General features: G+C 48.3%; 1 protein-coding gene across 1 annotated transcript in view; it reads right to left on the bottom strand.

The window, feature by feature from the left end:
* LOC104553892 (peroxidasin homolog) overlaps positions 1-13896 on the bottom strand; it is a 43680-nt gene that overhangs the window by 24247 nt on the left and 5537 nt on the right. The window contains exons 2-5 of the mRNA XM_010196712.2: positions 9257-9328; positions 2756-2827; positions 2470-2541; positions 552-623 (exon numbers count right to left, since the gene is read on the bottom strand). Coding sequence (XP_010195014.2) covers positions 552-623; positions 2470-2541; positions 2756-2827; positions 9257-9328 — 288 coding nt within the window. The remainder of the gene's footprint in view (positions 1-551; positions 624-2469; positions 2542-2755; positions 2828-9256; positions 9329-13896) is intronic.

Raw genomic sequence — 13896 nt, 5'->3', positions numbered from 1 at the left:
GTCATGGAATCCAATCATGGGTGGTTAGAAGGCACATTTCCAGGGTCTGTTGGTTCCACCATAGAGTGGGAACCACCATGGGAACTTCTGCCCTAGTGTGTTACTACTAGGAGCAATCCTGGGGAGCAGGAGCCACAGGGCTTTGTTCCCCAACTGCTTGCAAGATGGATGCATGTTTTTCTTGTTAGGCTTTCTTCTGACTTTATTCCCTTTCCATCCCCCTTTGTTGCACATGCTGGCCAACAGTGACTAATGTTGACCTTATGGTCAGAGTGAAATTTCAGTTGGCTTGGCCAACTGTGCAGCTTTCTGTGGGTTTATCCCTGCTTAGGTGGAAACATGAACACAACGTGGGAAATTCCCTTCACATTCTCAGCAACCCTTCCTTCTGGCAAGCCTATAAAATCCCCTTCTTCATGGAAGCTTTATGTGCATTTCCCTCCATTTTGAAGATCACACTTCATGCTACTTGGAATTGTTACACAAAAAGAAGGAGGTTTTCCTCTTCCCATCACCCCTTTACTCCCAAGCAAAGTCCCATCTTTACTTACAGCCTTTCAAGTTTAGGCAGGTCGCTGAAAGTCTCTGCCTGCAGACTTTCCAGGTTGTTGAAATGCAGGTAGCTGTCACACACAAAAAGAATCACAAAGGGCAGGCATTCAGGTTGCAAGTTAAAAGATCTTTCCAGAACAATCCTCCAACACCCAGCAATTGTTCACCACACATCTTGGGGCAGATGTGGAGGAGTCAGCTTAGTGTCTCCACTTCCCACGTGCAAATGTGGTAACCAAAGCTGGCTTCTCCCTGTCCTGTGATTTATTCTCTCTCTCTTAATAAACTACAACACACAGAGGACAGAATTGCTCTTCCCTGAAGCTGGAGACCACCACCATCGCCATGAATTGCTTGTTGCAGTGGTGAGGGTCAGGATGAGAGCACTGCCCATGGAGAGGCAGCAGCAGCTGCTCCCATCTGAGCACTTTCCCTGCCTTTCCCCTTGTGCCTCAGCATTCCCCAGCACATCCTTGGCTCATCAGGGAGGAAGGAATAGCCTTACTGCAAGGCACTTGTTCCCAGACCAGGAACTGCAACATTTCTGAGTGGGATCCTGAGGATGCTGAGAATTCACTTGTAGAAAAAGGCCCTGAACGACCTTTTTGTTGCTGAAGGTGGGACTGAAAGCATCCAAAGTTCTCCTCCAGTCTGCATTTGTCTGTGACTCTAACAGGGGCTCCCAGCACTTGCATCCACTCAGCAAGAGCAGAAACATCTGGAAGCAGCTGCCACTGGGTTATTGTATTTCTGTGGAGGGAAGGTACAGTCTCTGAGGGCAGAGCTGGTGCAGTCAGCTGGAACACTTGGATCTAAGCAGCACAGTAACATGAAGAGCCCACTCCTTGCTAATGCAGGGTAATGGTTTTAGTTCCACTAGAATCTCAAGCGTGACCTGCTCTTCCAGAGCCCTGGGACACCTTCTACACTGCCCCAGGTCAGCCCATGCCATCAGCAAAGGAAAACCTGGAGTGGGCAGAGCAACACACCACCATACCTGAGACTCCCTGTTCCCACCAGCTGAGACATTCACCAGCATCTCTAAGGTGCTCCTGACATTCAGATGTGTCTTGGTTGGCTTTCAGAGCTGCTTACACTCTTCCCCCTTATTTTCACACAGGACACATTTCACAGCAGACCTACAAACACTCCTGCTGCTCTTGCAGCTGACTGTGTTGAGAAAGAACTGCCCAGGTGCCACATGATTTGTAATGGAAGGATTCATGATAAATGGTGCACTACCAGAGCACAAACTGGGAGCCTGTGACTCCGATTCTGCAGTGGAGGGCAGCGGTGGGGAGAGACACACACACGTTTTAATGAGTGTCAGATGTCTGCTGTCAGTGCTTTGGACCTCGAGCAGAGCAGCTGAGAGTGTCCATCCATTGGGTTAGACTTTTCCTTGGAAAGCTGGCTTGTGGGGTACAGGGAAGCAGGGTAGGATTTGAGCACAGCTAATGGTGCTGGAATCATGCCTGCCCGTGATGGAAAACAGATGGGACTTTTCAGAGGGCTGTTTGTTGGTTTTGTTGGGGTTTCTTTTTTGTTGTTGTTTTATTGGTGACATCAAGTCTGGAATGCTCATTGTTCAAGTATCACTGTGGCCAGCAGCAGCTCCTCTCTAAGCAGGGCTGAGCCAGTATCTGCTTCCTATGTTTTCTCCCAGGCATCCTTGCTGAGCTGGCTGATGAAAACCACCTTATGCACTCAAAGTTGGTAGCACACCTATTATTAAGCTTGCCTGAAACTTCCTATTATACTCTGTCCACTTCTGCTGTCAACCCAGAGAACTGGCTGGATCTTATCCCTTTTTACCATGGTTCTCTACTGCAAAGGCAGCACTTGGGTTAGAGGAGCCCATAAATCAGCTCTTACACACATCCCATTCAGCAACAGACAAGGCTCATTTGTACTTACAGCTGTTCCAGAGAATGGAGCCCATTGAAGGCATGCTGCTGGATGCTCTGAATCTCATTTTTATAAAGGTACCTTTCAAAAGGAGAGAAAGAAACAAAGCATCAGGCTGACTGATCAGCACTTGTGTTTGAAACAGTCAGAGACCTCAACCCAAAGCAGAGCTGGCTGACTGCATTCAACGTTTCACAGCTGTGACATTAACACACAGGAATCCTGAGCACAGAAAGTACATCCTTGGACACTGGAATTTCAAAGAGGTGAAGAAATTACCAAGCCACCAACTCACAGGTATTTCAGGTTCTCCAGATCTTCAAAGGATCTTCTTGCAATGTGTTTGATCTGATTGTTGTTCAGCAGCCTGTTCAAATCGAGAAAGAAAATCACAGCTGGTGAGTGCAGCACGTGTGGCATTTCTGTTCCTGGATGCCCACTGAGAAGTCCTGAGCCCATATTTCACAGAGTTTAAGATTTAAAGGGGTTAAGCAGATCAGAGTTTGGATAATCACACCTGATAAATCACCAAGAAGGTTTGTCAGCCAGAGGTGCCGAGTGCTTCCGATATGTAATGTACAAAGACTTTGTCTTTACCTTTTGCCACTGTGGTTTTCACCCCAAAGTGACAAGAGGTTCCAAAGGAACACAAGGAAAAACTTGTTCCCTGTTGAGGTGAGGGAGCACCGGCAGGGGCTGCCCAGATGGGCTGTGGAGTCTCCTTCTCTGGAGACATTCCAGCCCCCCTGGATGAGTTCCTGTGTGCCCTGCTCTAGGTGGTGCTGCTCTGGTGGGGGTTGCACTGGATGAGCTTTCCAGGTCCCTTCCAATCCTTATGATTCTGTGAATTTTGGCCAGGAAAGGGATGAAGACAGGGGAGACAGGTAGAAGAAAGTGGAGGGGAGAGAGGAATCCAATAATCCTCTCCTTGTGCAGTTGCAAATGATGGCCAGTGCCAATGCTCAGAAACACAGCTCACCCTTGCAACAACCACCCTGTGTGCACTGCTGGTAACCAAGCAGCTCAACACCACCAAACCCTCTTCTGCAACCACTGCCAAGCTCAACACTGAGAGAATGAAACAAATCACTTAGAAATAGCTCTTTAATAGACACCATTTGCTGCCCAACCACACTCCTGTGAGCCTCTTGCTGTGGTACCCCACTGATGTTCAGGTCTGGCAAAGCCCTCTGAGGCTGCAGTGCTGGTGGAACTTTTGGAAGTCAGAGTGATAAAGGCTTGAGAAAAAATGTCAGTATCTTTGATCTGAGCATCCTCTCTTGCCTGGCTACCCTGCTACCACGGCTGTGTGTGCCTACCAACTGCTCATTGCCCGGGTTGTGGACAAGCAGCCTGAAGAGGTTAAGGCAGAAAGCTGCTGGAAAAGTTCTGCACAGCTGGAAGCAATGGCTCAATACTCAAGGCTGAGGTTAAACAACCCCATTTCACTCAGAAGGATGCAAAAATGATGTCAAGTCCTTGGAACACACAATCTTGCTTTGACAGCCAGATATGCTGAGTGGAAACACAGCCCCTGAATGCCAACCCAAAGGTTTGTTTGATGACTGAACACCCAAGGACTGGAAATAACTGCTTGAGAGCAGCATGGGAGAAGGCTTTTGTCTGTTTACCCACAGGACAAAGACAACACAAGCACCAAGGGTGCACACTTCCTTCCCTGCCTTCTATCAGCTCACTTTCATCTCCAGCCAGGGCAGCTTGTTCTCTGTTATCTGATCCTTGGCCCTACTTCTGAGGATGTCAGATGGGCTGACAGATGGGTGCCAGCTCCCATGTCATTCCCATGGAGGTGAGCACCTGCCCCTCATCCCCCCAGCTGGCATCAGCCTCTCCTTTCCAGGAGACACATCAAAACAACCAGGGGAGCAGGTCCTGGAGGCAGGGTCACACCACCAGCCTCAACAACCCCACTCACCACGCTGGTCTGGACTCCTCCTCTCGACCCATCATCTTTAATGCAATGAGTTTGGACCAGGACTGAAGTCTGTGCTGTGGAGGGGGGGGAGAACTTCAAACTGCATCACATTGTGTGACAGCATTTTGATGCTATTTAAGAGCATTAATCGAGTCTGTTTTGTTGTCTTGGCTATTTTAGACACTTCAAGGGGGTGCAATCAGTGATCCAAGTGAAACTAGACAAGTCCTGGAAGTTCAGATGGCACACAGGGCTCTTATCTCATTCATCTGAGACCTGAAATTGCCTGATTGAAGGTTAAAAGGCGTGTGGAAGAAGCCATCTCTGTTTCCTGTCTCAGGATTCCCCATTGTAATAGAAGGATATGTCCTGGAACAAACTCAAAAGTGAGCTAACTGATGAAGCCCATCCTAGTCCACATATTCCAAAATGCTGCTTTCAGAGAAATCCACAGACCAGGCAGCACATCTGGCTCCTCCAAAGACTTTAGATGGTGTCTGCACAGCTGTCTGTTCCTTGACTCCTGTGCAGTTCACTCAGACAGGGAAGTGCACAGAATGCTGGCAGGACCTGGATATTGATCCCAGCTGCAATCAAATAGCAAAACAGCCCAAATTCCTGCTAATGTCAGAGGGTCAGGAGCTAAGGTGTGCTGCTAACCAGATCTGCTGGGAATAAAGGCTGGCAAGATCATTAGCAATGCCTGCTGGAAATACACCCTGTAGCAAATCCAGGTGCCTTAAAAGCACCAGAAGGACATTTCCTGGAGCCCATCAAAAGAGAGCTAAATGATGTGGCATCCCTTTCATGACAGCTGGTGAACTGGGCTGCAATGACTTGGTGGACTCAAATCACACAGGGTTTACTCCTAAAGCAAATGTCTTCTGGGAGGTTTGAGAGATCAGGCCCCATGAGATCTGCCCCAGATTCACCAAGAGAACATTTTACATTCAGTTTCCTTCAGGTTTTACGTCCTGACTGTCCCTCCCTTCTCCTTCCCCACCCTCTCTCCAGGTTGCCAAGCACAAGCTTAAGTTGCATTAAATGAGTAGTTTTCTGGTTTGAAGAGTGTATTAAATGATGTGACAGCACAGAACTCAGCCTCAGCCAGTGTACTGTTTCCTCTTTCCATTTGACAAACCACATGCTACACACCTTGTGACATAACAGCTCTGCCTTCCCTCCCCCATTAATAGAAATCATCATGTGGTGTATCTAAAGGGGGAGAAAAAGTGAGTTTAACTTTCAGCCATGCATCCTCCCTCATGGACAGAATGGCCTGGAACAGCCATGTCTCATCTCTGAGGGAGAAGCTTCTATTTTGAGACCCAAGCAGGCCCAGACATCTCCTTGCTGGCAGGAGGATGCTCTCTCAAAAGCTACCAGAGGGTTCAAGACTTGCTGTTATTACTGTTGTTCAGCCTGGAGCCCTTTACAAGGAGCACCTAAGGGACATCTGCAGAGCTCACCAGAAGTGCCTTTTGCTCTCATCAAAACAGGATAAAAATGATGGGAGCAATGACACTGATGGGGCAAAGGCCCAGGCAGAAGCATGTGTGATGTGTTCTCCACAGAGTCCCTTTTCTCTAGGGTGCTCGTGCCACAGGCACAACAAAACACACGCTGGGGAGGTGAAGAAATTGGTCCCAAGGTTGGCTATTTCTATAGATGGTGCTGGAGACACCCCACTCAACCAGCTGGGGCAACGTGGCAGGGTGCTGACCTCCTGTGGGAACAGTCACAGAAGGGTGTCATCATCCATCCCCACCCAAAGATGAGCTAAAGGAGCAAAAAGTGGGCAGCAGCAGGATGCTGTGCCTCACCATGGGCTCCCAAAGGGTTTGCTGCCTTCCACAGCCAGCAGCTGCTGTGGGCTCCTGCCAGGGTGAGCTGTGGGGATTCTGTGGATGGCACAGAAGAGGGTTTGTTCATCCTCTCTCTCCCTGCTACCCTATGGGGTTCTTTACCCAAGAGGACATATTGACACCAACATCTGCACAGGAACAGAGAAGAGGCAACAGTAAGGGGTGAGGGAACCTTACATCTCCAAGAGCTTTAGCCCAAGGAGACTTCTCCAACACACACAGCACCACAGGCAGCTGCCAAGCAAGCTCCCAGTGGGGCAGCATTGAGGATAATGGCTTATGACCTGTGATGCTGTACCAGGAACCCCCAGCAGAGCAGACAGTGACTCTATCTCCTCCACAAACAAGGCTCCTGCTTTTAACTTTAAAGCAGTGACCTGTAACTTGTCAAATGTCTCACATCAGGAAGAGAAAAGGAAAGAAGAGAACCAGGGGAAGGTTTGAACTGCTGAAATGCCCCAATGGACACTCACAGCCCATCTCACAGCTCACCTCTCCACATGCAATGCAGGGTACAAAGGTTTCCTTATCAGGGTGGGTTACAAACTGTCACACTTGGATATAACCCAGTCATCCTGCCCAAAAGGAGATGCAGACCAGAAGCTTCACCCAGAATCTGCTGCCCTTCCTCTGCCAGGGCAAAGTGTTGCAGGAAAAGGCTCTTCTAAAAGCAGGTATTTGGATGAGGACCATGTATTTAAGTGCCATGGCACAAAACTGCAAGTTCAAAGCTCTGCATGTGGAACCTGAGCTACTCTGTCCTCCCAGTCTCTTGCTTCAAATATTCTGGCCAAACCCTCTCAGCAAGTCTCTCAGGGATTTTAAAGCATTTGTTCTCTTTGAGTGATAAAGACCTACATGAGTCCTCAAGCAAAAGTTTACCATCTAAGAAACATCAGCAAATTCTTCATCTCTTGTCAGTTCTGATGTGGGAATTGGACAAGCCAAAGTTCCTGGAGGGAAATTTGCTTGAGGAGTGTGAGGTCTGACGTGTTCTCACTCAGTTATCAAGCTCCTCATCTGTGGGAGTTAACTGTTACAAGTGTGGGAATTACTGATGTTCACAGTTTGCTGGTCAGACCAGGAAATACAACCAATACAAACCAATCCACTTGAAGTACCACCTTAATGGAAAGGTTTCATTGGCAAAACCAGTTGATTTTCAGAATCCACACCTAAAAATGCAGTCTTTTGTTAGAGGAGTGTTTCACCTAGTCCTGTATTCCAGCTCTGATGATGGCTGTAGGGCAGCAGAGAAAGCAGGAGAGTCTGCCCACCATCTGTGTGCAAACCACATTCCTCTTCCTGCCCCAGCATCCACAATCATGAGCTCAGGGATGTTGGAGGTACAGCATCTGCTCGTGGACTACTTGTCCTTTAGATCCCTGTCCAGGAAGGTGTGGAGACAGAAAACAAGAGCTGGACACACTCATGGAGCACAAACAGGAATTACAGACAGATCTTCCTGCCTCAGCCTGGCTGCATATCAATCTCTAGCTTTCAGCAGAGTGGCAGGAGTCAGAAGAAAGAAGCAGATGTCAGAGACATGCCCAGAGTGAGGCACTGGCAGAGCAGGAGCTGGGACCTCGTACAGAGCTGCACAGGTCGGGTGGAGCGTTGCTCTGAGTGAAGGCTGCCAGCACCCTGAGCTTCCCCAGGGTTTGGCTGAAACGAGCCTGGCAGCCCTGCTGAGCTGCCTGCCAAACATCTGTCTGCATCACACACAGATGACATAATCTGGAACAGTTTGTTTGCTCGACTCAGGAGAGCTTCAGGGCTGGAAGAGCAGCTCTGGAGATCAAGATGCTTCAGCAGAGCTTTGTGATAAAGTCAGATCCTACAGACTCAGACTCCATTTTCTCTCTAGATACCTCAGTCACATCTATCCCCCTGTCTGCCCCATCTCCACTGACAGAAATCCATCCAAAGTATCCTTTCTCTCTATTGTTTTTGGCAATTAAGTACAACGTGGTGCTGTTTGAGAGACCAACACAGCCTGTTCTTGTGCCCTGCATGAGCAGCATCATTGGCAATGATGGTTAACTCCCACAGCAGATAACTCCCATGGATGAGGAGCTTGATAACTGAGTGAGGGAACATCAGACCTCACACTCCTAAAGCCAATTTCTCTCCAGGAACTTTGGTTTGTCCAATTCCCACATCAGAACTGATAAGAGATGAAGAATTTGCTGATGTTTCTTAGATGGTAAACCTGTCCTATGAGCAATGGCCTGGGCCACAACCAGGGTACTCTAAAGCACCCTGCAGTCATGGTTTGGCCAATCAAAGCCCCACAGGGTGGGATAATATTTAGCAATGCTGATTTTTATAAGACAGCTATTGAACAGGGCTCTATGGTAAAACCCTGCTGTACTGCCACTCTTACTGCAACTTACAACAGACCGAATTCCTTATTGCCCAGGATGACTTCTGCCAGCATTCTGCCACCTTTATGGGATCAGGGACCTCAGACCTCTCAAGGTCAGGCAGAAAAAAACATCAATCTGGGCTTTCTCTTGCCATTTGGGACCAGGAATGTGTGCACCCAGGATATCTCAGGGTGTTGCTGTGCTGTGCAGGTTCCCAGGCTACTTGGTTTTCCTCACAGAGAGATTCAAGCTTGGACCTGGAAATCTTATAGCTGTTAGCACCATGTTACAGCTCAGATAATCAGATCTGAGTCTCAGCAGGCCAATTACATCCAGCACAGTGCTGTGCTGACACAGCTTCTGTTCCTGATTTAGGAGCTGGTTTGTAGCTTCTTGGCTACATGGTGCAGATGTAGTTGTATCTATCTTCAAACCCCTCAGCCTTACAGAGACAAGCAGCAGCACGTGCTCCCACTCACAGAGAAGTGTAAAGCTTGAGCTGGATATGCACAACTTAGATGAAATAACTAAAGGACTGAGGCCACCTTTAAGCAATTAAAGTGGGGTAGTACTAACACAAGTAATAAATGGATGTTGTCCCTGCAGGATGACCAAGCAGAACTTACAGTGTGTTGAGGTTCTTCAGTCTCCTGAAGGCTCCAGGTTGGATCTCCTTGATGTGGTTGAAGCGTAAATCTCTAAAAGTAGAAAACACAACCATAGAAACAAGCCATCAGCATCATCCTGGGGAGGAGGGTTGCTGGGAGAGCCTGTCATGCCAGGGCTACATGAGCTGGAGAAATGGAGACAAAGACCAGGGGAGAGAGTGGAGGAGGAGTGGGGATGAAGGCTGGGGTCTGCAAGGTCAGCCAACAGCCAGGACAAACCTGCATTGACAAAATCCCTTTTCATGCCATAGAAAACTAAAGACTGGAAGGACTCAAGTGATCATTTCCATGAAGACTGGACAAAGTCTGCTGCTCAATACCCCAGGTTCACTTGCCTTTACACTTGCACCTCATCCTGAGCTGCAAGGGGATGCACATCCACACATGGAGCCGCTTTTTAGCTCCCCAGCAAAATTAGCTCTGCCCTAAAATGGTTAAATCTGACCAAATAACCTCACATAACAAGCATTTCCCATTCTGCTCCACAATGCTCCAAGCCTCAGCACAGCTTATCACTGCCTGCACTTCAAATCTGTGCCAACTTCAATTAGAATTAGAGGAGTCCAGGGGATTCTGGCAAATTTCAAGGGCTGCCCATGTAACTACATCAACTCAGAGCCTGAAAACGGGGGGTTCCCATTGCTAATGGGATCATAAAATAAGAGCTAAGTGGTTTAACCTGGTTAACCAAGTAGAAACACTTCTACAGGGAATGTGCATTGATTTGGCACCTTGCAGGGGCCAGGGTATTACAGCAACTCTCTAAAGACTGACAAATGGTTTTGCTACTAGTTTCTATCCAAAGCAGAACAATGAAGTTGACTCTGCTTTGCCTCCTACACTGCCTGATCTCTCCCATCTAGAGGATAGGCAGCTCTTTCTCAGCTAAAGGCAGCCTTTTAAGGGCATTTGCTTTAAAAGGAGTAAGACACAAGGACAAGCTGAATTGCCCATGGGAAGTCACAAAGCATGTGGAGGCAGAGTTTGAAACAAGAACTGCACAAGTAGCTACAAGTTGGACTTATTTTTAGACCAGACATGCACAGGAATCGTGGCTTTTGTAAAATGAAGGTTAGAAAGAGGAGCAGTCATTGCAGGCAGCTGTCAACTTGAGCTGACAGAGAGTACCCAGGGGGCCTGAAACCCCTTTGAGCATGAGAAGACACACAGGGAAGCTGGTTTTGGTTGAAGATGTAACAGTTCTTTAGCTGAACACTTTGCAAAAGTAGTTATTTGATGATAAGAAGAATACCCACTGCATTTCCTCACTTTCCAGGCAGAAAATGCACAGTGTCCTTCCTTAAGTTACTTACAGTGGGACATGACATCTCTGCCTGGGTCATCACTGAGTGGTGGCTGCAGGAGAGCTCTCACCCCTGTGTCATCACTGAATGCAACAGAACAGGCCAGTGGAAGTTGTCTTTTCTGTGCTGGTTGTTTTGATCCTTTCTATAACCTTTCAGCTCTCAACAAAGGAATGAGCAGATTGAGGCAGGGAGAAGCCTCTCCCCTTTCTTAGGGGTACCCAGAGAGGAGTTAAGAAGGCAGGAAAGAACACAGCTTCACTGTTTCAAAACAACAACCACAAGAGTGTTGGAACTGCAATTTACAGGCACCATTTGTCCCTTGCACACTGCAATCCCCAAGGATCACCTTCTGGAACTGCACATTCCAACAGCAACTTCACCTTTGGCATTTCCTGCTGCCTTTGGCTTGACTTGCATTGCTTCCAATGCTTGTTGCTCCTTCTTCTTGTCAGAAGGTGTTACACATCCCTCCTCCCTGGTGATGGGAATTTGGGGGTATCTGTTTGGATTTTCCAAGGCAGTGGCTGACAGCATAAAGCCAAACACAAAGGTGGCAAAGGTGACAGCAGGACTGGCTGACTGCTCTCCACAGCCTCATTACAAGGGAATGAGGAAAGACTAGAGCATGAGACAAAGAGGTGAAGAAATGCAAACTTGATTTATCCACTGTAACACACAGGCACCAACTCTGCCTGCCCTGGGGGGCTGTAAAGAGCTGTGTAATTAGTCCAGGCAGCTGGCTACAGGTAATAGGGAACATAATAAAGGGAAGAAATGCACAGGGTCAGGGCTGAAGGTGGTGATGCTCATGGAAGGCAGCAGGGAGCAGGCAGTGAAGTGGAAAACACCACTTTGGGTCACAGGCTGCAGGTGTGGGGGAAAAGGAAAATAGATCAGGGTGTTTTAATGAACAAAGGCAACTGCAAAGTTCCCCAGAGGGGATTGGATTACATGATCTCTAAAGGTCCCTTCCAACCCCTACCATTCTATGAACTGCAATCCTTCCCAGCTCAGCACTCACCCACAACTGCACAGCTCCCACAGCTGCAACAAAAGCCAAACCCCAGAACCACAGGTGACTAAAAACACCTCCAAAAACTCAGAAGAACACAAACCACAAGCTCCTCCAGTGCCAGGGTCTGTTCAACTATCGGTCACTTGCCAAAAATGACTCCTTGGAAATGGTGCTGGGGAAGTTTGCACCCAGGCTGTAGCTCCCTGAGCGAGTCTGAGCTCACAGGCCAGGGGTTTCTTCACCTCTGAGGGCAATAAAGCAATCCTGGGCTGCAGAACCTGGCAGGAGTGACCCTGGTGCACTGACAGAGGACTCACAGCTCTCCCTTGGCTGAAGCATCTCTCAGTAGTGCTCCAGCTGCTGAGAAGGACACAGATGGAGAGATGCCTCCTTACAGTTCCTTCTGCTGAAGGAGAGGGTTTGGTTTCATGCAGGAACTTTACACTATCCCCAAGCAGCATATAACAAAACTTAGCTTTTTATGTTAGTGACAGCTTGCTTTTTCTTTGGTTTTCTCTAAGACCTTCAGGTGATTTTCTGGGCCCCAGCTGCCCTGCACACCTTTGGAAGCTCACTGCCTCTCCACCACACAAAGGCAGCAGCTTTCCCCACTGACAAGAAAGGGAACAGTGCATGTCTCCACTGAGCACTTCATTTCCAGAAATGATGTGAATTAACTGGAGAGCATCCAGAGGAAGGCAATGGGAATGATCCCAAGCCTGGAAAACACGACAATGAAAAGAAGTGGAAGAGTTTATTTGGCCACAGATACAACAACTGTGTCAGAACACTGCTACAAATAGAAATGGGCAAATAGTCACTGACTAAAGCTGCAGACTCAGGAGATTTTAAGATACCTTAAACAGCAAGGCCAATAAAACCCTCAGAGGGCTGCAGCTGAGACAGACAGCAGCCACAGAGGGCTTAGGTAGGTGCATCCTGCCCTGGGTGCAGAAGGACACTAATGACACACTAAGACACCAGTATGATTGTCCCTACAGAGCAAAGCAAGCCCCAGGAGACACAGAGGAAATAACATCTTCCCCCTTACCAATGCATTAAAAGAGCCACCAATACTTTATCTGATCCCCAGTGTTTTCTCTCCAGCCCTTGCAGCAAGCCTGGAGCTTAGCTGGTAATGAATGCCATGGAGGGCTGCTCAGGGAAAGTCCTGGCTTGCATGCAGCTGATTGAGAACATTCCCTACAGAGTGTGTCCCCTCTTACACAGAAAGGTTGGCTTCTCTCTATTCCCAAGGCACTCACTCTGGAAACTTTACACTTCTTTTCACCAAGTGTGCTTTTCTGGGGACCCACCACACAGCTCCTCCTGTGGCAGCCTGGCAGCTGGGCTCCCTCACTCCCACCTCCTCCTCTCCACCTTGGAGTTTGCAAACTGAGCGGGTGGGGGGTGGAAAACAATCCCTTGTGATTGAACTCTTCCCCCAAGGCAAGCAGTCTGGGATTATAAGATACCTTTCCACAAGGAAAAAGGGGGATAGCTGCTGCTAAAGGATCCCACATCCTCTTCTACCTCCACACAGAGTAAGCTGGAGCCCTGGAACAGCAGCTGCCCTGCATCATTCAGCACTGATCCATTCAGACATTTCCAGCCTGACTGGCTCAGCACAAGAATCTCACCAAACCCTTGTGCCAAAGCACCGTGGCACTGGCAGGGAGAAACTGGCCTGGGGTAGGGGGATAATGTAGGATGTGCTGTTGGAATAACTTACCTTTTGTGACTCTGGGAACTCTTAACCCCACTGCAGAGGCTGCCCAAGAACACCAGAGTTGGCAAATGTCCAGTGAAACAGAACTGCACTGGATTCTTTCTGCCCTTCTCAGCTGTCAGAACAACCATTGCTGAAAGCAGTGTGTTAAATAATTACCAGTGATTAGCACACAAAGCAATCAGTGGCTCTTACAAGAAACCTCCACTTCTGTTCAGCCTGTCTGGGCTTTTACAGAATCATGCATTATTATGTTAACCTAAGCAGACAATTAGCTACAAGAGGCATTTCACTGCAGTTCCATGGAAATCCCTAGGTTTGTTGCATTGAAGCATCTTTTGTGTTCAAAACCTTGTGCACAGCAATGACAGGGACAGTTCTGGAGCATCTCACCCAGAACTGGTTCAGCCAATGGCAGCCACCCACACGTTACCAACAAAGACACAGAGAGTGAAGGTGGGCTTACAGACAGACATAAGACCTTGAGGTTGCTTCCAGTGTTCCCTGGGGAAGGGAGATGGTGGAAGGCATCCTGAGAACAACTTTG

This window comes from Colius striatus, chromosome 16 (assembly GCF_028858725.1).
Source record: "Colius striatus isolate bColStr4 chromosome 16, bColStr4.1.hap1, whole genome shotgun sequence".
In the NCBI taxonomy this organism is placed as follows: Eukaryota; Metazoa; Chordata; class Aves; order Coliiformes; family Coliidae; genus Colius; species Colius striatus.
Note: the sequence above shows the minus strand (reverse complement) of the source record. Positions and strands in the feature narration are given on the sequence as shown.